The following is a 27,279-nucleotide window of genomic DNA, read 5'->3' on the forward strand; positions in this document are numbered from 1 at the left end:
AACATGTTACAAAGGTTTATAGCATTTTCTGTAATGTTGTATGGCTATGAATAATATGTTGTAGACTGGTGAGATGATACATAATTGATCCCGATCCTTTGTAGGAATTCAGACACATTTCTTCCTTTATCATGCTAGTGCATTAGAGCTCTGTTTAGTTGGACGTGGGAATTAAAGGGAAGGGAAGTGAAAATTTTGTTTTCGTGCTCATCCTGGAGTCAGCAATTCAACACCAGCTTATTTGGGTAAATGTGGGCACAGGAAACAGTAAGAGATAGAGCTTTTATTTATAATCCAATCCAGAGGGGGGGGGGGTTAGGGGTCCTTGTCTTCTTGATAGATGGGGTGCTTACTCAAGTCAAGCTTCTAACAATGTTCTATTCAACTTTCAACCATCACCAACCAGATTTCCTATGACTAAAAGAGAGAGACAAAGATGTAGTAACCTTGTCAAAATTGCAAATGCACAAACAGAAATCCCAAAAAGAAAGAAATTTCATTGTGTGCTTTGGGCTCAGAACATTTTGCACAAATCCCTTGGCAGAAATGCAGCAAAGCAATGGAGCCATCAAAGATCCATCAACCAGCTCAACCTCTCTACTCTTGTTGAAACAAAGTCCCCTTTTTCCCAATCTGTGTTCAATTGTATAAAACTCGACTTTTTTCTATCCCTCTGCATTCTATTGCATACAACTTGTAAAGATGAACTGCATTCTTACTGCACACTGTAACAATTCCAACAATTCCTGAGTCAAAACTTCAAATAAGGAAAATTTTGTATTTTTTTATTTGGTATCAAGGAAATTTCAAGTCTAAGAGTAAAAGAATCACCACTTCAGATTCTCAATATGCAAATTTAAACATGAGCAGAGACAATAAAGGACTTATTACTCATAGAAGAAACGATAGATATTACCAGGAAAACGCTACTAATTAAATTAAACTGTCCTATGAGCAAATGGCTTCAAGTCTAAGCACATACCAAAACAAGCATGATATCAAAGTTAACCAAAGCTACCAGAATACCACCAATTCACCAAAAATGAGAAAATAAGATAAACAAGGTGGGAACTACCGAACTAGTACTGCAACCCACCTTCATTTGTCACCTTAAAAGGGATGACTCTTTGTAGGCTACAGGACTTTGTGGCATAGTGGAGTATGCCTTTATATCAGAAGCTGGGACTTGAAACTTGAAAGTGGTTGGTTCCTTATAAGCCAGTCAACAACTTCTTGACAAAAAGAAGCAAACCACAAATTCTGTGAGCCAAGGTTAAAAAGCTAAGGTTATCTTCCAATGGGTTGGTGAAAATGCTAACCAGTCAATACCTTCCTCAGAGAAGATGGTTGCCGATGTTTAACCATGTTTTCTCTGGAAAAATGAAATTTATCGTAAATATGATTTGGTTCTATCATGAAACACTAGTGTAGCTCAGAAGTCCCATAACAACAGGATAATATGCAATTATTAAAGAATTCTCTAAGTATCCAAATGAAATGAAGAATGATGATTTAAAAAAGAAACAACATTCATTAATTTACAAAATGCATGACTTGCATTTAAAGGTATCAAATAACTCAAGCATAATCACTGAGAAGCAAGAATGGTACCTCTATACAAAGGGGAAGTTTCCTCTCATTCAGTTTGTCAACGATTGTTCCACTCAGATAAGGTACTACTGCCACCCAATGCTGCACCATGTTGCTTCATTATCCTGGCTGACTGCAGCAAAATATCTTGCTGTGTAGAGTATAATTCAGCTTTGCTCTACCGCAACAACAGAAAACATTAGTAGACTATAGTTGCCAAAGAAAATGAAAGAAACCCTTTAACAACTGCTCATTGTCCTTCAAATTTCACTGTGTTCAAGTTCAACAGTCAATTCAGTTTGAAGCAAAAAGATCATCAAAGCTTTTCATTTTGCAACAGCCCAGAAATATCACACATACCATACCAACACTCCATCTGCCTTTGTGAACCAGGGGAAAAAGAGGGGGGTTGGGGGAGAGAGGAGCATTGATACACTCATGAATAACTGTAAGAACTTGTTTTAGAGAGTACCTAACATTCATAATTAGATGCTGTCAATGAGCATAGGGAAAAATAATCATTTCAAAGAGATTGTTACAATGGTTATTCAGTATTTTCAGTTGAAACGACTTTGAACTTTAATCATGATAGATGCATCAAAGAAGAAAATTCAATACACTAGCAGAGATTTCAATTATTAAAGATTAACCAATAGAATTTTTAGAAAGAAACTTACCATATGTTTAAGGTTGCATCCGATTGTCAGTTCAGCATATGAATTTTCTATCTGAGATAGGAAACAGTAAGGGGGCTCTTGTCCCAAGAAAACTTTTGTGTTAGATCTTAGCATGGACTTTACGTCCTCTGAAATAGAGGGAATTTCTTCCAGATTATCAATTCGAAAAGGAATCTTGACCACCATTGCACGCCAATGGGCACGTGATTTATTCACTATTACCTAAAACATCATAGTCAAAAAGTGTCATAATGCCTTTGATTGACCTGGATAAAATAAGTCCCACTTGTAAGAATTTTCAAGAGGCAAATGGAGCCAGCAGTTGATCTGATAAATCATAAAAGGCATAGAAGATAGAAATCTAAAAACTGCAAATTAAGTCTTTAATCAAAATAAGGACAATTCATCAACAACTATTCATCAAGTAGACAGGAAAGAACTTCATAAAAAAATCAAAATAATATCAGACTTAATGAGAGTAAAAACAAGACACAACATTAGAGGGAGACCTGGATGCCTGTATTATAAAATTAAATAAATTAAAAAGAGAGAGATAAGGATGGACATGTGATGACTCTCCTTTATCTTTCCGTAGAATACTTAAAATAACATAAAATAAGGCCTCGTATTATACTTGACAGAGATTATTTTAATGTAATTTATGTAAGAAAACTAAATAGGAAAATATTTTAATCTATTAAGTTTATGAAAAAATAACATAAAATTAATAGAAATAATCAACAGAGTAGATCTCTAGTGTCTTTGTTACCCTGATTAGTTGCTCAGAAGTGAAAAAGGTAGAATAACACAACTTATGGAAATAAGGTAAAATGCAAGGGAAGGACCAGGAGCGCAACTGTATAATCCCATGAGTGAACTGGTTTGGGTGAATTTAGATGCTAACTACAAGAGAGAAAATAGAAGTAAAGCACACCTGACTTGAAAACAGGGAATTTGGAACAATGACAGGGAACTTCTCGGCGTTCAGTAAGGATGTTGTAGTGAGTCCCATTTCTACCACTTGACCTTCTATTGATCCAGCCTGTAAAAGTAATTGTTATCTTCAGCCCAAAGAATAAATTCAATACCAGGAAACAATAATAACTATTACCACCAAAATTATGGATAAGAACTTCATTGGCAGTATGGTTGATATGACCTGCCAACCCAATTCAGCCTCCTTTCCTTCCAAGTTCTAGGGGTTAGTATGTAGTCGACATGGAAAAAAGAGCCAAAATGTTCTGTATTAGAGATCCAACTAGGCCTCTCCAAGAGGTTCAGGTTGGTATTTGTTGATTGGCAAAGGAGTAACTATTATACATAATCCCATCTGAGCCAACATATTGTATCCAAGAACATAAAACTCTAGAGTCCCATAATAAGTTAGAGATTTTATGCTGCATTTGTGGCCACTTCACTGGGTAGGGCCTTCATTAAGAATGGTCTTAAGTCATCACCAAAATGAGAACCAGTAATGGAAAAGAACTCTGTTGGTGAAAATCTAAGAAGAATTTACTTCTATTTTAACTGGCAAGCCAGTTATAAATTGGGATGAGTTAATCCCAAAGAATAAACGCAAGCACTAAAATGCCATTCCAAAATGAAATAATATCATTCACGTGGCGACCATACACAGCCTTCAATATTTTGGCCTAAGAGGAAATTTTCTGACATGGTAAAGATCCTAAAATTTAGTTGCTCCACCACAACCTGAATCTGAAAAAGGTCCTTAGTGCATGGTACATAGAGTAAATTTGAAATTCAACCCAGCAAAGAGAGACACCAGGGATGTGGATGAACTAATCCTAATATTTCCTTGAAAAGCCATGCATTCTAGGCCAAACAATGAGCATTGAAATTATAATGATATTTTAATAGCTCACTGAAATGTTTCCTCAAGTACAGCAGTCTATATGGCACATCCAAAGGGGAAAAAATACATTTATACTCCATAAAAATACATTTTGACTGAAATACTCTCGCAACCTAACACAATTAATGAAGTATGCATCAACCACCCATAAAAAAAAGTATGTAGCAACTGTATCTTGTCAGGGTGACAGCAAACATCTAATGCAAAAAGAAACACCTTGACCATGATAAGATTTGTCATAATGAAAAATTTGCACTGAATACACAAAAATTAAATAGGATTGACAAAAAAGTAAATATGCTTAATTTACTTTTATGGTATCGCCCAAGGAGAAAGGCTGTGAAAACTGCATAGACAACCCACTCAGCACATTCCCAAGAATGTCTCTAGCTGCAAAAGCAGTAGCCACTCCTGCAAGAAAGAGGGGGAAAACTCAGATCTACTTGTAAATAGAATAGTATTATTAACAATAAAAATATATATATTTATAATAAAAATAATAACACGAGATTGCTTAAGTGCAAAACTGAGAATTTCGGTGATTGATTACTGAAGTGATCTAAAAGAACCGTGCACTCACAAAATAAGATTTGGGTTAGAATTTTGGATGGATTTAGAAACAGTTAATACATAAGGGAAATGAGTTCCATTTGATGAGAAATGACCAGGCTGCATGATAGTGAATCTATGTACAGGTGCATTAGTCAGCGTGAAAATTATACATAAGCGAAATTTCCAGAGTCTGCCTCAGTGGAATGTGGAAATAGGACAGGGTCTGGATTGGCAACATTTCAAATTTCAGACCCAAGTTCAATGACATATCACCCATGCATGTTCATGCCTCCTTATCTAAGGCTGGTTACAAGAAAACCCAACCCCAGATAAAACCCAAATTCCAACACAAATAATAAGACAACCAACTAGGTCAAGAAACAAAGCCAACAAAACTGTCAGCTAGGACAATGGAAGCTGAAACAAACCAGCAATGAACTAATAAATATAACTTCAGTAAACTAAAAACTGATTCCAAACAAATAGGATGAAATTAAGATAGATTATCAGTACCTCCATTCTGGAAAATTAGGTCAAAGAGAAGAGAAATTATAACTCACAAACCGAGCCTCGGATGAGGCTGAAAATTTGACTGAGTGTAGATGATAATGGTCCCAACAGAACCCGAAAATATCATCCTGAGTTGATGGCCGAATGTTTAGTTATTAAGTTTCTTGATATAGGTCACTAAATTGGAAGCTTTCAAGAAAATGGGCTGAAAGCTTCAGAAGGGCCTCAACTATGGAATGAAGGAGCCTTGTATGAACCCAATGGAGATCTCAAAATATGGTCTAAAGAAGAAAAAGGTTAGAGAGCTATGGGATCGAAATCTGCATAGAATTCTCCTACAAGTACTGTCGCAGGTCTTGAAGATGACTCGGATATCCAGCAGCAAATTGATATGTTGCAGCCTTAGTAATTGCTTTAAAATAGAACTAAAATATCACTCAAACACATAGAGAACCTGGGAGAAATGGAAGAGGGAAGAGGAAGAGGGAAGAGGGGAGAATAGATGGAGATAGATAGGATTTGGCTATCTCAGCCAATGGGTCTCTCACCCTCAGCTCTCTCAGTCGATCTCTTAGTCTCTCTCAGATAGTGGTTTGGCAAGCAAACTTCATAAATTTCATTAATCAATTGTGTGTCAAAGAGCTATAATTGGTCCCTTTAAATAGGCTGGAATTGCCTTACAAAATAGTAAAGCAATAAAAAGGGAACTTTTAGTTCCTTGGCAAGAAAACTGAAATAAAAGGAAACTAAGGGAGATAGAAACAAAAGAAACTTTCCTAAACTAAATTTACTTGCTTGACAAGAAGAATAAAACAAAGAAGGAAACAAATCCCTTCTTCTAGAAGGCTGGTCGATCCCCCTTTCTTCCTTGCTGACTAAGTCTTATAATAAGACAAAAATTGCTCTTCAATTAGTAATCGGTAGGGAGATCCTTCGAGTTTCTAGAAGCTAGGCCAACCTAGAACCACTAGAAACGATTGAACTGCTGGCTGGCTGATTCTTCCTTTGAATATACTTCAAACCAGCCATGCGATCTACACATGAAAACACACACGCATCCTATATACTTACAGAACAAGTGTCCCAAGAAGCCAACACAATGTTGATTCTCGATTAAATCTCAAATTATCAAGGAAAATGTAGCAACTGGATGGGAGTTATTCTAAGATGAAAGAAATAATTGGTCCTTTTCCTCATAAAGTTGAAGGGTTAGGACAAAAGGCTAGAACAGTACAGTGTTATTACTCTTGAAGATTGGAAACTTATAAAATTATCATTCAGGATACTGAGGATTGTAATAATGAGGACTTACAGATTGGAAGTATAGAGGTTATAAAGAACAGGGAATTACTAACACAGCCCTTCACATATTTCTTTCTAGCAGATTTGAACTTCTGAAAGTTTTTCTTTTTCAACAAAAAAGACACATAAATACGTTGTCCAGGACCTACAGGTCTGCTTACATTGCTCTAGCAACAAATTGACACACTAACTTTTTTAGGTAGTCATCAGTAACACCATTTATATGACAATATTAAATAACATTGTAGACAATGAGAGAGATTTTCCTCATATGGCACTAGGCAGAGATTTTGCCTTTTTTGAGTCTTTAGTTTCGTGTCAGTGCTTAAGTGCCCTTGTTGATGTTTTTGGTGTTTAGGGAGATGCCCAGTTGTTGTTGCTGTTGTTTTTTTTTTTTTTTGATAGGTCCTACTCTATTCTATTTTATGCAGGAGGGGAGGAGTGAACCCAAGACCTCCTGGTAGCAATGGGCTTCCAGGCACCATAAGCTACCAAGTGCGCTTGGCACTTGTTCACATTGTATTCTATCTTGATTCTTTTCTAATAAAATTTGTTAACCACTGATTAACTAGTTTAGCTCACAGTCAGCTCCTCACAAGAACCTGCCATTTCCTTCTCAAGGCTTCAGGCTAAACCATCATTGTGGGCCAGATTGTGGTAAGCCAGTTAATGAGATAAGTCTTTGTTCCACGACTATCTACCATAAATGTGATGGATGGATAGATGAATGGATGGGTAGATAGTAATGGGCTCTTTTTTTCCGATTATCTTTATTGTTTTGACTTTGGTGGTATGATTGCAGGGTGGTGTAATTGCAGGGCCCTCAGTCCATGGGCAGAAGAAGGCAGACAGGAAAATCCTATTCCCATGAAAATGCATGAGCATAGAAGAGACCTTATCTTTGTACTTATTGTGATGTCTTGCCACTCTTCTTGATTAGTAAAGGATGCGCGGCAAATATACACACAAAAGGCATTATAATGGTAAAATTCATGCCATATTTTCCAAAAAAAAAGGAAGGAGGTCGCCATTTTCAGCTTAGCTACATGTCAGAACTGCTTACTGATTCCAATTACCCACTCTGTAACATACTTCAGACAACTTTTGCTGACAACAGGCAGATGGAAAATGTCCAAGGAAAACATTATAAGAATGTAAAACCAAAATAGAGTGAGTTTGCCATCAAATATTTACTCCAAGTCTTCTGATATTTGTGAAGAAGAAACAATATCAATACAAGTAACAGCATCTAAAACTCACCTCCTATCCCTCCAACAGTCAAAATAGATTGCACAGCCACACCACATGCCTCAGCTAAAGCCATCAATCCCAAGACAAATAGACCCACAGATGAAAGTTTGTCTAGAGTCAGCAACTTTTCTCGATCAAGCCCTACCACAATGTGAGCAGCCAGAGCACGAGAAAATACATTTGTTTTCCACCTGTGAAGAAACCATACAAATGAGATTATAACTGCACCCCTCCAAGCTTGGGCAATGTACTGAGATGCAATTGTGGTCGGAGCAATGATCACACCCCTGCACATGGAAATAACAAGAGCAACATATCAACTTAACTAGCTTATAGCTAAGGACTGGAAACATGAAATCCATGGAAATGAAGAAATGCTCAATTAGGCTGAGAACTTAACGAACTAAAAAACAAACTCACAACTGAGAGAATGCCATGAAAGTGATTAGATATCGCACAGGGTCTTCCAGAGCACCCCAAAAGCTTTTCTCATAGGGGACTTGATCCTGAAACAGGTTCCCGGAAAGCAATGCAGCAGTACCTTGCATTGAGTATTTGTGCAATTTCCTCAACACCCTCGGCATGACCAGCCAAGCCAACATGGTAGCAGTCAAAGTCCCACCAACCGGAATTAATATATTTCTTAGGTAAGGATGCGAATCAAGCAATTGTTGAACATAAGGAGTGAGTTCATCTGATGCCTCTTTAACCTTTTGCTCCATTTGAGCCACAGTCTCCGATGCTGACTGCAGAGCATGCTTAACATTATCAATCCAGTCATTAGCAACCACATCAGTCGTGTTAACGTTTGAGTTTGAATCACTCGCAGCAGAAACTTCTGGGTCGCGAGGATCATCCCGTTTGCTACCAAAAAATGATGAATATGCTCGATAGTTTGAGATGCTGTCCAGACAAACAGGAAAAAGGGTACCCTGCGAGAGTAAATTCGATCGAACAGGTGATGATCTGAATTGGGTAACCACCATATCGTTCGAAAAAAACTGGGTATTTGAAAATGATGAACTTCTGAGGATCCCTTTGGCCGCAATGGTGAATCGCACCAAAGAACGGTATGACCGAATTGATAGCATGTTCGAAGCAGATGAACAGAACTAGAAGTATAAATTAAAGTGACTTCAAAATGGAAAATCAAACTCCAGAAGTCACCTAACCTCACAGTATCTAAACGAATTCACAATTCATTATTTGCAGAAGAAGGAAGGAACTGAAACTATAAACCTCTGCATAGCTACTCCAAAACATCATTGAAGTCCAAAAAAGAAATGCTTAGTAACGATCTTCCATTACCAGAGTTTGGAGAAGCTGAACTGAATTTGAAACAAGAGAAAGCCAAATCAGCTTTCTTCTCGAACCGCTATATGGATTCGTTGAGTCTGTCTTGAGTCTCTTGAGTCTTGACCCCTCACCCGTTCATGTCTGAAGCATATACCTCTCTCCCCCTCCCCCTGCCCTATTTTTCTGCTATTTGTCTCAAATGTACGCATGGGGGCTTCAATCCTCGACAGACAAGTTTGGGATGCAACTCTTCAGCCCATGGGCTTTTCAAGGATTAAGAAATCCAGGCCACTGTTAAGTTCCAGTCAATTTTCGTTGAGTCCCATATCATTATCAATCGTTTAGGTAATCATACCTCATAGGTTAGGACATAAATATCAGAAGTGTCAATGGGTCGATGTAACCTAGTCTCGATTCGGATTGAATCGGTTTCGGTGTGAGAATGGTAAAAGTGAAACCGGACCAATAAGGAAATATCGTTTTGGTTTGATTTTGGTTTTGATATGGCTTGGTTTTAGTTTGGCTTCGGTTTCTTGTACATGGGTCGATGTAACCTAGTTTCGATTCGGATTGAATCGGTTTCGGTGTGAGAATGGTAAAATTGAAATCGGACCAATAAGGAAATATCATTTTGGTTTGATTTCAGTTTGGCTTCGGTTTCTTGTATCGGTTTGTAATCGGGTTGGGTTGATTTTTTGTCCAATTTGGGTTTGATTATCCATGCAAAAGTTTGCAAATTTTGATTTTTTGATGAATTTTGGGTTGTTTTTGGTTTCTTATCGATTTCTATACATCGGTTCTCTAGTTTGGTTTTGGGTCCAATCGTTTTCTGGTGCGATTCGGTTTGTTTGGGGATTACAATATGACCAATTGAAACCGGCCTAATAAGCCTTCGGTTCGATTTGGTCTAGGTTCAATCGACTCGGCCCAAGACGGTTTTATCGATTTGATTTAAACTATTGGCACCCCTAGGCCCAACCTTGAGCTATTTACTAACCAATCATTCTGATGTTGAGGTTCAAACGATTAGACCCGGTCGGGCCTACCAGTGTGGGCTAACATTTGAGACCCTTCAATCACCTTATATATTGGAATTAGAAATCAACAGAGGTAGGAATGGATATATCTAGTGGTTGATATAGTCTAATTGATAAGAATGGCAATAGGAAAATGGGGAAGGAGATGGTTGGCTCAGATTAGCAAGGACCAACTAAATTCCATAAAGGCATATTGATATACTAAGAATGATGATAGGTTTGAGATTGGAATTTGGAAGCATTGGACCGAAATACCTTTCCACTATTAGGGGTGTCAAAAGTTGGCCTAATTTGAACTGACCTATTGAAGCCTAAGACCGGCTGACTGATTAATAAATGTGTTGGGCTCAAGCATTGACCAACTAATAATCGGGTATGAATACTATGATTGACCAATAACCTATTGTTTATAGCCCATTTAAGTTCATTAGCCTGATTATATTAGTCAATTAGCCCATTTAAAGTCTAATTATAGCTTGATTAGATCAATTATTTTGAGTCCGACTGACTAAATTGAAACATGTCTATGCCCTTACCCTATAAGGCATGATCAACTAAATGGACAAAAACAATAGATGATCTTAAAATGAGGGAGACCGATTAGCCTCGATTGAAAACAACCGTGTCCAACCGGTTGACTCCCCTCTCCACTCTCATCCTATCGTCATCACCAAGAAATCTCTCTCGTAGCATAATGGTAATTGAAAAATGGAAAAAGAATATTCATGAAACTAATTTACCACTCATCCTCTCACATTTTTTTTTTTTTTTCTTTTTTAAAAAGCAAAGGTAAGGCTGCATACATCTATGACTCTGCCTCTCCCTAAACCCTATAGTAGGGGAGCCTCATGTACTAGGATGTCTTCTTCTTCTTCTTCTTCTTTTTTTTTTTCTTAATTATGTGAATCCCATGAGAATGATATTGTTCTTCGTGTTAAGGGTGTTGATTTAAAGCATGAACCGGCTCAGCCCCCCAATAATGTGGATCACTTCTTTTTTTATTTTATTTTTTTTTGGGGGGGGGTGGGGGGGTGTGGTGGGAGGTGGTGGTGTGTCATGTGTGTGTGTTAAAGAGCTTAGATTTTAACCTATTTTATTGTGTTCCCCTGCAGCCCCACTTTAAAGATCAATTTTAGGCATAGGTCCACTTAGAGTTAAACAAGCCTGTAATTTAAGACGCGTTTAACTAGATTATAAGAAATTCAATTAAAGCTGAACCCAATCGACCAATTATAAACAGGAGGTCACAATGCAGGATGTCAAATTTCAAACCCGAGTAGAACCGACCGAGTCCAACCAATTGACACACCTCCTTCCTTTCATCATTAGTGTAAACGTAGAAAATTGCCCCACGGTATGGGACGCTATCGTTCTTACTTTGTAAGATCAAGAGAAGTCAGCATCACAACGGTAAATTATTTGTATTATTGTTGTAGACCAATTGCAAGATCCTACTGTAAGTGTTGCATCTTTTCCAAGCAGTGTCTTTGTCAAGTATTGAAGGCACCTTCCATTATAGGTATCAATCAGTTGAGCCCGGTTGGCATCGGTCGAAACTAATCATTCCTCACCAATTTAAAGTCTTGCACCTTTTTTTTTCTATTTAAGTAATTGGGTCTTATAGGCTAAGGTATGAACTTGTTTTATTCAGTTAATTTTCAGCACATAAATGAGTATGAGTTAAAGGTTGTTGCTGTCAAAAATCCGTATGAGCTGATCCTGCTTAAGCACAAAAGGCAGAGGCCCGGAGGCATCTCCAAGATTAGTCCTCCAATGCCCAAGTTAGAGACCGATAGAACAGTTTTTCAAAGGAGTAATGGTGTGGGTCTATTCACTTACCTCTCGCCTCCTCTCGGACTCTCTCTTATAGTGCTTGGGGTTTAGGATTTCTTTTTGGGAGTCCCCCTCCGGTCCGCCTTTTTTCCTTTCTGAGTCCTACTCGGATACGTCCTATCCCCTTCGTGGAGAATATTCTCCCTTCGGGTATCTTCTCTTCACGTGGTTTAAGTGATTAGAATCCTTGCGGCCTCTATCAGGCGGGTGGCACGTGTCCTACCCTTGGATACCACGTGTTCTTACCTGACTAGGTAATTAGTTTGGCCGTATCAGTAGCCCCCTTACTTCCACTAGGAGACTCTTCCTGTGGGAGTAATCATGTCTTTCGTCATTTTCTTTCCCATTCATGTGTCCCTTAGGCCTTATTCCTTCGCCTCGATTTTCATGCCGCCCGTGACCAAGACCTTTGATCAGGCTCGCTCAGCCCTTGCCTGAGCCCCAAACCGAGGTAAGGACCTTCGGTCATGTCCGCTCGGCCTGGGCCTAAGCCCCAACCAAAGTAAGGACCTTCGGCCAGGTCCGCTCGGCCTGGGCCTAAGCTCCCAACTGAAGTAACGACCTTCGGTCAGGTCTACTTGGCCTGACCTGAGCACCAAACCGAGGTAAAGACCTTCGGTCAGGTCCGCTCGGCCTTTGCCTGAGCCCCCAACCAAGGTAAGGACCTTTGGTCAGGTTTGCTTAGCCTTAGCCGAAGCCCCCAACCGAGGTGGTCACCTTCGGTAGGTCTGCTCGGCCTTAGCCCGAGCCCCCAACCGAGGTGTTGACCTTCGGTCAGGACAACTCGGCATAACCGAAGCACCCAACAGAGGTGGTGACCTTCAGTCAGGTCAGCTCGACCTTAGTCGGAGCCCCCAACCGAGGTGGTGACCTTCGGACATGTCTGCTCGGCCTTAGCTGGAGCCCCCAACCTAGGTGGTGACCTTCGGTCAGGTCTGCTCGGCCTTAGCCGGAGCGCCCAATCGAGGTGGTGACCTTCGGATAGGTCTACTCAGCCTTAGCCCAAAGCCCCCAATCGAGGTTTTGACCTTCGAAAAGGTCAGCTCGACCTTAGCCTAGAGCCCCCAACTGAGGTGGTAACCTTCGATCAGGTCTGCTTGGCCTTAGCCCAGAGCCCCCAACCGAGGTTTTGACCATCGAAAAGGTTAGCTCGGCCTTAACCCAGAGCCCCCAACCGAGGTGGTGACCTTTGTCAGGTCTGCTCAACCTTAGCCCAGAGCCTCCAATCGAGGTTAGGACCTTCGGTCAGGTCCACTCGGCCTTTACCTGAGCCCCCAACTGAGGTAAAGACCTTTGGTCAGGTCAGCTCGGCCTTAGCCAGAGCCCCCAACCGAGGTGTTGACCTTCGGTCAGGTCAGCTTGGCCTTAGCCCAGAGCTCCCAACCAAGGTGATGACTTTCAGACAGGTCTGCTCTGCCTTAGCCCGGAGCCCCCAACCGAGGTGGTGACCTTCGGTCAGGTTCGCTCGGCCTTACCCAGAGTCCGCTTGGCCTAGGCCTGAGTTCCTAACTGAGGTAAGAACTTTCGGTCAGGTCTACTCGGCCTGGGCTTGAGCTCCCAATCGAGGTAGTGACCTTCAGTCAGGTCTGCTCGGCCTTAGCTGGAACCCACAACCGAGGTGGTGACCTTCGGTCAAGTCAGCTCGGCCTTAATCGGAGCCCCCAACCAAGGTGGTAACCTTCGGTCAGGTTTGCTCTGCCTTAGCCCGAGCCCCTAACCGAGGTGTTGACCATCGGTCAAGTCAACTCGGCCTTAGCCCAGAGCCCCCAACTGAGGTGATGGCCTTCAGACAGGTCTGCTCGGCCTTAGCCCAGAGACCCCAACCGAGGTGAGATAGGTCTGCTCGGCCTTAGCCCAGAGCCCCCAACCGGGGAAAGGACCTTCGGTCAGGTCTGCTCGGCCTTTGCATGAGCTCCCAACTGAGATAAAGATCTTCGATCAGGTCAACTCGACCTTAGCCAGAGCCCCCAACCGAGGTGGTGACCTTCGGTCAAGTTTGTTCGACCTTAGCTCGAGCCCCTAATTGAGGTGTTGACCTTTGATCAAGTCAGCTTGGCCTTAGCCCAGAGTCCCCAACCGAGGTGGTGACCTTTGAACAGGTCTGCTCGGCCTTAGCCGGGAGCCCCCAACCAAGGTGGTGACCTTCGGTCTGGTCTTCACGACGCGCAGCTCGTGTCTCCAGCTTGAGTGACATGTCACTCGTGTCTTACCTGGAGTGCCTCAGGAATCAGCATTGATGATGTGTCGGGGTCATTAATGGCCTCGATTAATCGAATCGTCATTACCTTGCCTATATAAAGTGAGCCCCCCTCATGTCACTTTTCCCAGAGCTCCACGAAGTCCCCCTTAGTCCTGGTCACGACGATTCAGACTGAGATGTCCCAGGTGGCGTCGATGGCAAAGCTGTTCTCCTGACCGAAGCCCCTTGATGAACGAAATGCCTTCAGGTCTCTTTTTTGTGTCTTTTGAACTTGGGCCTTCCGGCATCCATGTAATTTATGCCTTCGGGCTTCTTCGATGAAGGAAATGCCTTTCTTCTTTCAGATTCCTTCGTGCCTTCTTATTATCATCATTGATTGTGCCGAGCCAAGGTGACATGTTGGTCGAGCCTAGGTGACCTGTAACACATTTTGATGGAGGGCCGAGGTGACATGTTGGTCGAGCCTAGGTGACCTGTAACACGGCCTGATGATGGCCGAGGTGACAGCACGGCCTGATGATGGCCGAGGTGACAGCACGGCCTAATGAGGGCCGAGGTGGCAGCCCAGCTTGAGGAGCTGCTGAGATTACAACACGGCCTGAAGGAGGGCCGAGGTGGCAGCACGGCCTGATGGAGTGCCGAGGTGGCAGCACGGCCTAAGGAGATGCCAAGATTGCAGCACGGCCTGAAGGAGGGCCGAGGTGGCAACACGGCCTGATGGAGGGCCAAGGTGGCAGCATGGCCTAATGGAGTGTCGAGGTGGCAGCATGGCCTGAAGGAAGGCCGAGGTGGCAGCACGACCTGAAGGAAGGCCGAGGTGCAGCATTGGTCAAGACGATCCCTGCCTTGGTGCAGCCCAGCTCTCACCCTGTCATTACTATTTTTTGTTGATTTAACAACAATCAACTCCAAGCATGGACTGTCATAGGGCTTCGGCTTCGTAGGTAAGGGTAGGAAAGCTGAAGCCCTTATGCAAGTAATCTTAATTACAAGGTGGGAGCACTTCGGTCAGGTTTTCTCGGCTTTGGCCTGAGTCCCCAACCCTAGGTTGTACGTTTCATAGCCATTATTTGGGCAATTTCCGTGAACCAGCTTATATGAAATAAAAATCCTCTGGAGAGCTTGAGATGGGGAATCACAACTTGAAGGTTCTTAGGAATTCAAAAGATGACTAATTCAAAAGAATAACCAAGTAAATGTAAATGTGTTATGCTACTAAATGTAAGTGTGCTCTGCTACTACTGCTAGGCATGTTACTACTTGTAGAATTTTCTTAAGTTCTTCGAGTTCCACGATCAAGAATTGTTTCGGAGGAATGAGATGAGTTTTCTCGCTAGTGCCTTGGCATTGTAGCCCCCACTTGGAAGTGGCGAGTGTTATCCCCCTCTTCGGCTTCAACTTGTACCAGCTCCTCAACCGGTTCCCCCCTTTGATAACTAGTGTCATCACACAAATCTTCTATCGAGAGCGCCTCGCCTGCCTTTTCTTTTCCCCATAGGGTGATGGCGTAGCACCTCCGGGATGCCTCCTGATCGCCTCAACATTCCCGGACACCATTCTTGGTTGGGAACTTCATCTTGAGATGTGGTGTGGAGACGACAGTCTTTAGCAGGTTTAAACCAACTCTCCCTAGTATGGCATTATATGCCGAAGTAATGCCTACTACCAGGAAGTTGATCATGACTGTTACCTGGCGGTCTTCGGTGCTAGCTCTTACTGGTAACTCAACCAATCCCTCAACTTTAACTGGGGCACCGAAGAATCCTTGCAATGGGTGTTCAACCTTCTTCATCTTTCCCTCGTCCAGGCCCATCTTCTGGAAAGCTTCAAGGAACAGGATATTAGCTGAACTGCCGTTATCCACCAAGATCCTTTTTAGTCTGCAATCGGCTATGGTCATGGTGATTACTAAGGCATCGTTGTGTGGCGTGTGCACCCCTTCCAGGTCGTCATCCAAGAAGGAAATAACCATCCCCGTCTTCACCTTCTTGTGCGACCATTCAGCCACATGCACGATTCGTACATAAGCTTTTGCTTTCCTGGGCGAGGTTGAACTTTCTCCAGTGGCTAGGCCTCCACAAATTGTCACTATAACCCGTGTTGGGATTTTATGATCATCCCAAAGGTGATGGTCGGCTTCCTCGGGTGTTCGGTCCCTTTGTCGTTCCTGATTGCCTCTGCGGGCTGGCCACCTCCTTTCATGGTGGCCTCTGCCGTCTCTTCGGTGGTTATCCTTGTGGTCATTACTGTCATGGGCATCCTCTTTTTCACGGTCTACGAATCAGCCTAGATACCCTCTTTGGATCATTCTTTCTATTTCCCCCTTCAAGTGCCAACAATCTTTAGTGTCGTGGCCGTGGTCCCTGTGGAAGTGGCAATATTTGTCCATATTGCGTCTCTCATGGTGTCGTCTCATCTTCCCTGGCCACTTCATGGCTCTGGCATATGGCGAGTCCCTTATCTGCATTAGCACATCCGTTCGTTTTCGGTTCAAGGGCACGTATTTCTTGAACTTCTTCAGTGGACTGGGTGCTCGACCACGTTCAGACTTTCGTCTTTTGCCCTCTTCGAAAGGTTTGTTGTCGCCTCTTGAGATCCTTTTCCTCCCCGTCTTCTCTTCAGCTTCTTCATCGGCTTGAAGGGTTTCTTCCATCTGGATGTACTTAACACACCAAGCCCTCAACTCGGCTAAGTTCCTTGGTGTATGCTTCGTCAAAGACCTTTTTAGCTCTTTATCATTGACGCCTCCCAGCGGGGCCGTGAACTCTTCTTTCGAGTCCAAACCTCTGATCGTGATCTTCTCTTGCTGGAAGCGTTTTATGTAGTTTTACAGCGACTCTCCTTTATGTTGTTTTACGTTGGTCAGGTTCAACGTGATCTTCTGAAGGGGTTGGCTACTGGAGAATCCCTTCATGAAAAAGTAACTCAAATTGCTGAAGTTGTGGATCGATTTCGTCGGTAAGCAATTATACCATAACCTTGTCGCTCCTCTGAGCGTCAAAGGCAGGGCTCGACACATGATGTTTTTCAAGACTCGGTGGAACTACATCGTAACCTTAAAACCTTCTAGATGATCGATGGGGTCTCCAGACCTGTCGTAGGTATCATATTTGGGCAGACGAAAACCAATTGGGAGCAGGTCCTTCATGACTTCATCAGCTAGAGCCATGTCATTGGTGAGGTCTAGCTCGCGAGTTCCCTTCTGGTTTTCTGCTACCTTCCGGATCTCGTCCTTCAGGTCTAGGATCATCTGCTTCAACCCTAAGTCATGTAATTGTTTGTCCCTTTGGTGCGGTTCTTCATACCCGGCTCCCGTGATGTGGCGCTCTCTTTCTTTAGGTGCGGGGCTTTCCCTCATTGCTCGGTTTCAAGGATTTTGACCAGATCTTATCGATCCTGAGCTACTCCGATCCTCGTCTTGCTGTCGATCTGGCTGGACATGGGAGCCTCGTGCTGCTCCACCGGTCTTATGAGAGACAACTTTGGAGACCTCTTTCATTGTCTCGGCCATTCGGTCATACTTATCCTGAAAGGCGTCGAACTGCTCCCTCGTCACATATTCTTGCGCCCTAGGAAGGGGAGGATCACTATCCCTACGCACCGGATGTCCGGTCGAGCGTTGGTCCCTCACGAAACCTTCTCGATCGCTGTTTCTTCGTTCTTCCCTGAGGTCCGTCGAGGGAGGGAGCCCTTTCGAAGGTTCTCCCTCATTCATATTTATATTTGGCGTTGCTTTTGTTTTTTTACGATTGTAGGCTATTCACTTACCTCTCCTCTCCTCTCGGGCTCTCTCTTATAGTGCTTGGGGTTTAAGGTTTCTTTTTGGGAGTCCCCCTCCGGTCCGCCTTTTTTCCTTTCTGAGTCCTACTCGGATACATCCTATCCCCTTCATGGGGAATATTCTCCCTTCGGGTATCTTCTCTTCACGTGATTTACGTGGTTAGAATCCTTGCGGCCTCTATCAGGTGGGCGGCACTTGTCCTTCCCTTGGATTCCATGTGTTCTTACCTGACTAAGTAATTAGTTTGGCCGCATCAAAGGTAATTGAGCTAATCGGACTATAATTGAGATTTAAATGGTTAATTGATTTTTGGGCTATAAATGGACCATTAGCTATCATTAAATATTTTAGTATCGAGTTAAATATGCTTAAATAGGTTAATCGAGGCTATTAAAATGACAATATTCAGTCGATCTCGATTGAATGACCGTCTGACCACTATCTTGCACTAGGACCATTTGATTAATCGATCAATGCTTGAAACCAATAAGTTTAATAGTAAGTTGGGTGGTCTCAAACTTCAACTGGTCAATTCAGGTCAGGCCTACTGGTGTGGGGCAACTTGACAGCCCAACCTTCCATTGATGGTTTGAATTGAAGCTTGACTCATGAGACGATCCTTTCTCTCCCTCTTTCATTCATGTACACACACTCAACAACGGATTTGGCTCTTATCCTGAGCACCCATCGCTCAAGTCGGTCCATAGCTACCTGGGCGAGCACCATGTGTCTAGACAAAGATCCAATGCTTTGAAAAGAAGCTTGGAGAACGATGCGTGAAAAGCGAGGCGTCGAGAACCATTGGATCCTTGCCTGGACATGTGATGCTTGCCCAGATAGCTATGGAAAAGACTTAGGCGATGGATACTTAGGAGAGCAACCAAATCCCTCACCAACACAAACATGAAGGCCCCATTGCGTCCAATTGCATTGACGGGCCTAACTCTCAAGTTTTTGATAACCCCACGGGCCATGGTTGAGAAAGACTCCTAACAAGTTCATGTTCCGGGCATTTATTTAGTTCATTGTATTGGCCATCTTGGAAATCGATACAATATCAATACAGATTGGCACGGGTCGACATGTATCAAACAATTTTACTCCTTGTCGATATCATTCCACCAATATAGGATCGGCCAAGATCAGGATTGGCCTGTGTTGACACTGGTACATATCACTCAATACGGCGAATCTGATATCGATATCATAAACCATGGTTGGTGATAGATTACCTGATCTCATCTCCCTTATTGCTCTTGGTCCTCTCCATCACTGGATAATATGTATGAACTTAAGTTTTTTTTTTTTTTTGGTACAATGTATGAAACTTATGTTCACTGAAATTAAGTGGTCTTAGGTAGTTTTAAGTTTTAACTTAAGGGTGTAAATGGATCGGGTTCTGGGTAATCTATCCAGTACCTAATTCTGTCCGGTCCAATTGATCCATTTATCTAATTGATTCCAAACTTGAGATTCAGAACCATTTATTAATGGAGGAGATGGTTTTGATTACTAATCGGTTTCAAGCACCTTTTTTTGTTTAGGAAGTTCCAAGCACTATTACAGCTTACAGGGGTGTCAATGGTTCGGTTCGGCCTGGTTTCGGTCCAGGTTGGTTTCAGTGTGAGAATCATGAAAGTGAAACCAAATCAATAAGGAAATTCTGGTTTAGATTGGTTTTCAGTTTCGATTTGGCTTTGGTTTCTTGTAATCGATTTGATTTTGGTTTTTTGTCCGATTTAGGCTTGATTTTCCATACAAAACTATGTAAAAATTTAGTTTTTTGATAAATGTGGACTTTTCTCGGTTTCTTACCAGTTTAATTCAGTTTTGTGGGTTTTGTAACAATTTCGGTTTGGTTTCAAGTTCATTCAATCTTTGGTGCGGTTTGGTTTGTTAGTGGAGTTACAATCTCCCAAACTGAAACCGGCTCAATAAGCCTTCAGTTCAGTTTGATCCAGGTTCAATCAACTTGTTTGGAATAGTTTTACCGATTCAATTTAGGTATTGATATCTCTATTATCATTGTGTCTAAAATTTTATATTATTTTAAGTTTAGCATACAAATATCCATTGCGTAGCATACAAATAACAAGGAGCTGATCTAGACTCTTACTACGCATATCAATAAATCTTAACTTTTCAAATCACCTACACCAAATATATGATTAGGGAAAAGTCTCTCTCTCATGAAATGACCTCGTGCCCTCCTATATCTGAAACCATTCCGATACTACTCATTAGTGTATCCTCTGTGCCACTTGCTCAAAGAACCCGCTTCGATATGAATATATAAAAGTTTAATATAATGGATGGGTTGGTTATGGTTCTTAATAGGTTTCGGTTCCAAGATGGTCTTTTGGTTCAATAATTGTTGGAAACCCAGTTCTAGAACCGACCTGACAGATTAACTGATGAGTTCTAAAATCAAGCCAACAACTCAATGGGTGGATTGGTTATGGTTCTTAATGGGTCGCTTCCAAACTGGTCTTTCAATTCAATAATGGTTGAAAAACCAGTCCTAGAACCAACCTGTCCTATTTACTAATTGGTTCCAAAATCAAACCAACAACTTAATGGCTCGGTTCGATTTCAAAATTGAACCAACAACTTCATGGGTGGCTATTTAGTTAACCTTTCTCTCTCCCAATCTGGGAGAATTTTTTTTTTTTTTTTTTTTTTCGGGGTAGAACCCAATCTAGGAGATTTAAAGGGCACATCTCAAATGCCACAAGTTCATACTCCATTCTATATCTATGGTAATTCCACATTCTCAAAAGTTAATCTCTAATTCTCTACCTATACACAATGTTATGTTTCCTTTAGAGGTGTCAATTCTGAGCCCGCATCGGTAGGCCCGATTGAGCCCGACACATTTATGGCCCGACCTTGACTGACTCTATTAATAAACGTATCGGGCTTGAGCCCAAAACGTTTATTAAACGGGTGTTCACAATGCAAGTAGCTAGCCCGTCAGGCGCTCGACCTAACCAACACGTTTATATGTTTGGCTTGAACCGACTTGTTGTAGCCTGACCCAACCCAGCCCCCCTTTAATAGTACATAAAATTCTTATTTTTCCACTACTAGTAAGAAACAAATTAAACTTTCTTACCTTTGCTTTGTAATAAGATTTGATTTAATTAAGCTTTATTTTGTAAGTTGTAAAGGTCATGATCACTTCTTTGTCTTTGTAAGAATAACCATAATCTCATATCATTTCTCTTTTTTATTAAAGATTTGTCTCACATATTTCTAGGTATTCAACCAACTTAAGAAAAGAATTTTAGGGTAGACACGTTTAAAGTCTGTTTAGACTTAAATAGGTTCGTAACCTGGTTAAGACCCCTTTAATGAAGCCCGATTAAAGTCCGACATTGACTGGCCTGATTATAAACTGTACCATGCCGACATGCCCCGGCAAAGCTAGGCCTGTTTACTTAAATGGGCATTCACGGTGCAAGGCTTCCAAGTGGTCAAGCCTGATTAAGCTTGACCGAGACCGGCCCGGCCTGACTGGTTGACACCCTAGTTTCCTTCATGGTTTCAAATATCGGTATCATATTGGTCATATTGTATCTGTATCGATTGAGACAAAAATCTTCGATCCCTGACCAATTCGAATTGGTTATTAGTATCATTTCAGGGGTAAAATAGTAAAAAAAATACTTTTTTCTAAAAAGCAAGGGGCAAAAATGATCAATACACACCGATCCGATCCAGATCAGATCCTCTCTGATATTGATTTAGATCGAATCAGATCGATATCGACATAAACCAATTCCAATATTGATACCAAGAACCAAACCCATGGTTTCCTTCCATGGCATGCATGCATAGTGCATCAATTTTACTCTCTCTCTCTCTCTCTCTCTCTCTCTCTCTCTCTCTCTCTCTCTCTCTCTCTCTCTCTCTCTCTCTCTCTCTTTCTCTCTCTCGGTAAAATTCAGTTTATCCATAACTCTGAACAATATGTAGTAAATTTATTGCAACTCTAGTAAACTTGTTAACAAAAACGAAGAAAGCCCTTGCCCCATTACATGCATAATACATCAGTTTTATTCTCTTTCTCTTTTTTTTTGGTAAAATTTATTTTTATCAGTAACTAGATTGCATAAAGTAAATTATTGCAACTCTTGTAAACTTGTTTAACAAAAAGAAGGAACCCTTGCCCTATCACCGCTCAAGTCGATTGGTTGTAGGTTTGAGTTGGTACGCCCCATTATCGCTCATTGGTTTTACAGAAACGTTACTTGTCGTATGAGGGGCTTCGGTGAGGGCTATGATCACTATCACGAAATAACCTTTTTTCACCAAAAAAAAAAATTTGTCTAACAAAAGTTCTATTAATTGTTGATAACTAAGTTTAATAATTATTTTGTTCAACTAAATACACAATCATTGGAGTTAGATTTTGGTTTTCTCCTATTTGTGAAGAAAACTATATTGCTCATGAAACGGCTGACCATGGTATTTCCATAAATGAAAATAAGAATGAATAGATTAAAAAAAGATAAAAAAGGGTAAAGATAAACCAAAGGGATTGAAATTGTCAATTGCAGAGGAAGAAAGGACTTTCACTAGAGACCTGGAAGGGTCCGCTGTGCATGTCGGCATGCCGCCCTCTCTCTCCTCTCTCTCTCTTCTCTGAAACCCTTTTCTTCCTCATGTTGTCCTTTCCTCTTCTCTTGCTCGCTGACCCTTTTCGTTTTTCTTGACTGAAACCCACAAAAATTATACGATGAAGGGAACTCCCAAGGATTCAGAGAAGCTACTCTGGGATCAGATGAAGACCCCTTCTGGTAACACCATTGCCGTTTCCTCATGTCAATCTCGAGCTCTCCGGAAGCTAATGGTTTGGTTAATCATCTTCATTTGTGTTACCTACATCGTCTACACATTAAAACTCATCTACTCTTCATGCCCTTGCGAGGAAGATTCTTTGGGTCTTCTCCACCATCTGCCCACTTCATCCAAAGTGTCAAAAGTTGCAGAGGAGAACTCCTCAATCTCCCAAAAAACTGAAATCCAGCATATTGTCTTTGGCATTGCAGCTTCAGCCAGGCTGTGGGAGCAGAGGAAGAACTACATCAAGCTCTGGTGGAGACCCAGGGAAATGAGGGGGATTGTATGGTTGGATAAACCAGTCAAAACCCATGGAGAAGAAGGGCTTCCACCTGTGAAGATCTCAGGTGATACTTCCAGATTCAATTACAAGAACAGACAAGGTCACCGGTCGGCAATCAGGATCTCGCGGATCATCTCTGAGACTCTGAGATTGGGGGTGGAAGACGTTCGGTGGTTCGTGATGGGTGATGACGATACTGTGTTCATACCAGAGAACCTGCTTACAGTTTTGTCGAAATACGATCACAATCAGTTCTATTACATAGGAAGCTCATCGGAGAGCCATCTGCAGAACATCTACTTCTCCTATTCCATGGCTTACGGTGGTGGAGGATTTGCCATTAGTTACCCATTAGCGAAAGCTCTGGAAAAGATGCAAGATAGATGTTTACAGAGGTACCCTGCATTGTACGGCTCCGATGATCGGATTCAAGCTTGTATGGCTGAGCTGGGCGTTCCCCTCACCAAGGAACTTGGTTTCCATCAGGTTTCTCTCTCTCTCTCTCTGCTTTTTAAAAAAGGGGAAACGAAAAGAAGAAAAGAAGAAAAGAAGAAAAGAAGAAATCTTCTTTATTTTGCTTTATTCTCTTCCTCTTCATTGGTTCAATTGATGAAAAAGGTTGGGGTTTTTCAAGTTTTACCCCAAAACCCATCTTCATTTTGCTTTTCTCTGTTCTTTGTTCTTTTGATTGGGTCAATTGAAGAACAGGGATTCGATTTCCTTAAGTTTCACCTAAAACCCATCTGGGTATTTGGTTGATGGTTGCAGTACGATGTGTATGGGAGCCTCTTTGGGCTACTGGCATCGCATCCAGTGACGCCATTAGTGTCTCTGCATCACCTTGATGTGGTAGAACCCATCTTCCCCAATGTGTCTCGAGTTCAAGCACTGGAACGGCTGAAGCTGCCGATGAAGCTGGACTCGGCAGGGCTAATGCAACAATCCATCTGCTACGACAAGGAGAAGTCATGGACGGTATCTGTGTCATGGGGGTTCGCCGTCCAGATAACCAGAGGAATGTTCTCAGCAAGGGAGATGGAGATACCGTCCAGAACCTTCATCAATTGGTACAAGAAGGCTGACTATAGAGCTTACGCCTTCAACACAAGACCCGTTACCCGCAACACATGCCAGAAGCCCTTCGTCTTCTACCTCTCGGATGCCATGTTTGATCATGAATCACAGCAGACGGTGACAGAGTATGTGCGGCACAGGGTTCCTCACCCTGCTTGCAAGTGGAAAATTCCTGACCCTTCAGAGATTGATAGGATTCTGGTTTACAAAAGACCCGATCCGAACCTCTGGAACAAGGTAAAAATTTTTAATTTTATTTTCTGGGTGGTGCGCCATTTATGATTATTAGTTTAAATCTGAGTTCATTTGGGCTTAAAAAACTAAAAAATTTCAATTGTGTTTTGTTTGGGCAGTCACCGAGGAGGAACTGTTGCAGGGTATTGCCTTCAAAGAGCAGAGGGAAGGTGTCGATTGATGTGGGTGTATGTAGGGAAGGTGAGATTACAGAAATATAGAAAATACGAAGAAGAAGAAGAAGAAGAAGAAGAAGAAGTGGTGGAGAACAATGAGAGTATATATTACAAAAAGAAAAGAAAACCCAGGTTGGAATCTCGACTCTGGACCCTGTACTCTGTACTCTGGAGGGTTACGTGTGGAAGGGGAAGCCAGGGAGAAGGAGGGTTACGTGGCTTCCTATGGTTTGGTTTGGTTTCTTTATTTGTTAGATTTTGTTCTTTCGTGTAATCTTGAAATTCTTTTTAGGAATCGTTCCATGATTTTACAGAAAAAGAAGGGAGGCCGGAGGAAGGAGGATACGTGCCCACCCTTTTCCATATTTTAATTAATAGCTTTTTGTTTTCACTTTAATTATTAGGTTAATACTTTAGGGATTAATTAAACGTGACTTTGACTGTAATGAAAAATCTGATTTGGGAAAGTTGCAAAACTAATATATGCATTCCATCTATTGAATTTTGTTATTTTGTTTTTTATGGTTTTCATTCATGGTTTGAGGCATCGGTATTGTATCGATCATATCATATTAGTATCGGTCAAGATCGATATCCAATACTTGATCGATTTGGATCGATTATCCATATTGTTTTAGGATCTGGCTCGACTGTAGCACACCTTTGTGCTATAGATCGTGTAGCGCAAACCAAATGATTGACATGTGGCAAATTTAAAATGAATGTTGAAGAGATATACAAGGGAGGAGGGAGACATTGTACATGCGCTGCAACGGATTCTTCTCTCTACGACTTCTTTACCTTTCTTGCTTCCTCTGGAGATGAGCTCTCCGGTGGTGTCGGTTACCTCGGTGAACCGTTCAGGTTGAACATATAAAAAGCATTTCTACCTGGGTAAAATTCCAACATCAGAATCCGACGAAGAGTTTAGAAATCCGATGAATAACAGTTTAGAGAGTAAATGTTAGACAAATGATACTCATCGACAACACGGCATTGATCGCAGTAGATGGACCTAGATCTGGTGACGTCCTCTTCTACGACATCGAGAGCGACGACGACAGGGGACGAGTTATGTCCGTCTACCAAATCTCTGATCCAGAACACGATTTGCCATGTGAGGAGGTGCGGGAACAGAGAAGAAGGTGGTGGTAGTTGTGCGTGCTTTGAGAGAAACAATCGTATGTTCAGCCTGAATGGTTCATCGGGGTAACCGACACCACTGGAGAGCTCGTCTCTAGAGGAAACAAGAAAGGTAAGGAAGTCGTAGAGAGAAGAATTCATTGTGGCGCATGTACAGATGTCTCCCTCCTTTCTCGGATATCGTCACCGTTCATTTAAAGTCCTCCACATGTCAATCATTGGTCAATGCTACAGACGAGCTAGATCCATTGTTTTAGGGGTAAAACTGTCACACCCCGTTCACACAGAATCGGACCGGTGACCGGGTTAACTCTGATTGACCCAAACCTGCCAGGATTATCTGATACAGTATCCCATCACAGCATACCCACATCTAAGATAAGTGTTCAAAAGTTCAGCGAAAGACTTAAATTACCTGTAAATATCCCCAATATACTTGATACCCAAATTGTAGTATATAGCTAAGTACATGTGGGCCCACAGGCATGATATTTACACAAAAAGAATAACAATTTACGTATCAAGTACACAAAAGGGGAGGTCATCAAAAGAATCAAAAAGCAAAATCCTATACGGTGTTATTACTGTGGTCCCGCAGCACAATCCTCGCACATGCAATCAGTACCGTGCTCATACTCCTCGGGGACCCACCAATCCTCATCAGGAAACTCAACTGTGGGGCCCGATCCCTGATCTTCAAGCGGGTGACCTGCAAAATCATCTAAAAGAAGTGCGCACGTGGGATGAGCTCACTAGCTTAATAAGTGAAAAGAAAGACTATACAACAATCATATCCATATGCACTATATGCTATGCAATTCATTTTAAATCTTATCCACCTAAACAACATTTTTAAGTCTTTGGTTATGTGATACTTACAACCACAGTGCACGTATATCCCGTGTACGAACTGCGAACTCCATCCCCCGATAAGCCCATAGGGTTGTCGGAGAAGGCCCACCGTGAGTACTCAGAAAAGTAAAGCATGTCGACTACCGGTTCTCAGCATAAAAGTAAACGACAGAAAAGTAAAGGTGCTGACCCCAGCAATTTAAAAGCAGTACGATTGTCCCTCTTGAATATACCACTGGGGTTGCCAACTATCCTAATGACCAGTCGGGCGTATGTCTAACCGCCACAGTGACCCGACAACGCGACCACTGCTTCCTTCCAAGTGATAACCTAACACCTCAACCCCTGTTGGGAAGGGTCGTAGCACAGGGAATGATAATCCTAATCCACATGCTCCTATATGACAAAGTACGATTGCATAATGCCATCGTGTCCCATACCACGGGCCACCAATGCACTCGTTTCCGAGCCAATTACGGCGTCTAGTATAATAATGCATCATGCATAGTAATCCAACCATTCATCACATAAACACATCACTCATTTAGCATTGATAATGTAAAACACAACACGCATATCATAAATCATTTGTTTAGAATGCACAAGCAATGCGTGTGAACGGCATACGAAGATGACTAATCTGCACATAATTTGCATGATGACATGGCTAGTCTAGATACAATTTAATGATGCAAAAACAAGCTTAAAATAAAGTCAAATGTCCTCTCCCCACTTACTTGTTGGGTACAAAAGCTCACGTTCGGTATGGG

General features: G+C 42.0%; 2 protein-coding genes across 7 annotated transcripts; one reads left to right on the top strand and one right to left on the bottom strand.

Annotated features, from left to right (window-relative positions):
• Positions 1-263: 263 nt before the first annotated feature.
• LOC122058362 (mechanosensitive ion channel protein 1, mitochondrial-like) lies at positions 264-9,287 on the bottom strand. 6 transcript variants are annotated; one of them, XR_006133744.1, is made up of 9 exons: positions 8,176-9,287; positions 7,765-8,042; positions 4,451-4,551; positions 3,202-3,309; positions 2,268-2,489; positions 1,612-1,768; positions 1,330-1,372; positions 1,097-1,229; positions 264-725 (listed from the first exon to the last, which is right to left on the bottom strand). XR_006133744.1 is itself a non-coding variant. In XM_042621017.1 (7 exons), the coding sequence occupies exons 1-6, from the start codon at positions 8,844-8,846 to the stop codon at positions 1,649-1,651; spliced, it is 1,500 nt and encodes a 499-aa protein (XP_042476951.1). In that variant the 5' UTR covers positions 8,847-9,285; the 3' UTR covers positions 264-725; positions 1,612-1,648. The 6 variants fall into 6 exon arrangements, 1 of the variants encoding a protein (XP_042476951.1); XR_006133747.1 differs by having other exon boundaries at positions 1,097-1,232; XR_006133745.1 differs by having other exon boundaries at positions 1,320-1,372.
• Positions 9,288-22,435: 13,148 nt separating this feature from the next.
• LOC122056998 lies at positions 22,436-25,024 on the top strand. Its single transcript, XM_042618977.1, has 3 exons — positions 22,436-23,516; positions 23,799-24,341; positions 24,458-25,024. Exons 1-3 carry the CDS (start codon positions 22,644-22,646, stop codon positions 24,557-24,559), a joined length of 1,518 nt encoding a protein of 505 aa, XP_042474911.1. The 5' UTR covers positions 22,436-22,643; the 3' UTR covers positions 24,560-25,024.
• The last annotated feature ends 2,255 nt before the right edge of the window (positions 25,025-27,279 follow it).

Source organism: Macadamia integrifolia, chromosome 12 (assembly GCF_013358625.1).
Source record: "Macadamia integrifolia cultivar HAES 741 chromosome 12, SCU_Mint_v3, whole genome shotgun sequence".
NCBI lineage: Eukaryota > Viridiplantae > Streptophyta > Magnoliopsida > Proteales > Proteaceae > Macadamia > Macadamia integrifolia.

Excerpts from the sequence above, each read along its gene's own strand:
- LOC122058362 (XM_042621017.1), bottom strand. The coding sequence starts at position 8,846 with ATGCTATCAATTCGGTCATACCGTTCTTTGGTGCGATTCACCATTGCG. Across the intron at positions 2,490-3,201 it reads ATTCCCTGTTTTCAAGTCAG|GTAATAGTGAATAAATCACG; the intron begins GTGTGCTTTACT and ends ATGATGTTTTAG. Across the intron at positions 1,769-2,267 it reads GATGCAACCTTAAACATATG|AGCAAAGCTGAATTATACTC; the intron begins GTAAGTTTCTTT and ends TTGTTGCGGTAG.
- LOC122056998 (XM_042618977.1), top strand. The coding sequence starts at position 22,644 with ATGAAGGGAACTCCCAAGGATTCAGAGAAGCTACTCTGGGATCAGATG. Across the intron at positions 23,517-23,798 it reads AGGAACTTGGTTTCCATCAG|TACGATGTGTATGGGAGCCT; the intron begins GTTTCTCTCTCT and ends TGATGGTTGCAG. Across the intron at positions 24,342-24,457 it reads ATCCGAACCTCTGGAACAAG|TCACCGAGGAGGAACTGTTG; the intron begins GTAAAAATTTTT and ends TTGTTTGGGCAG.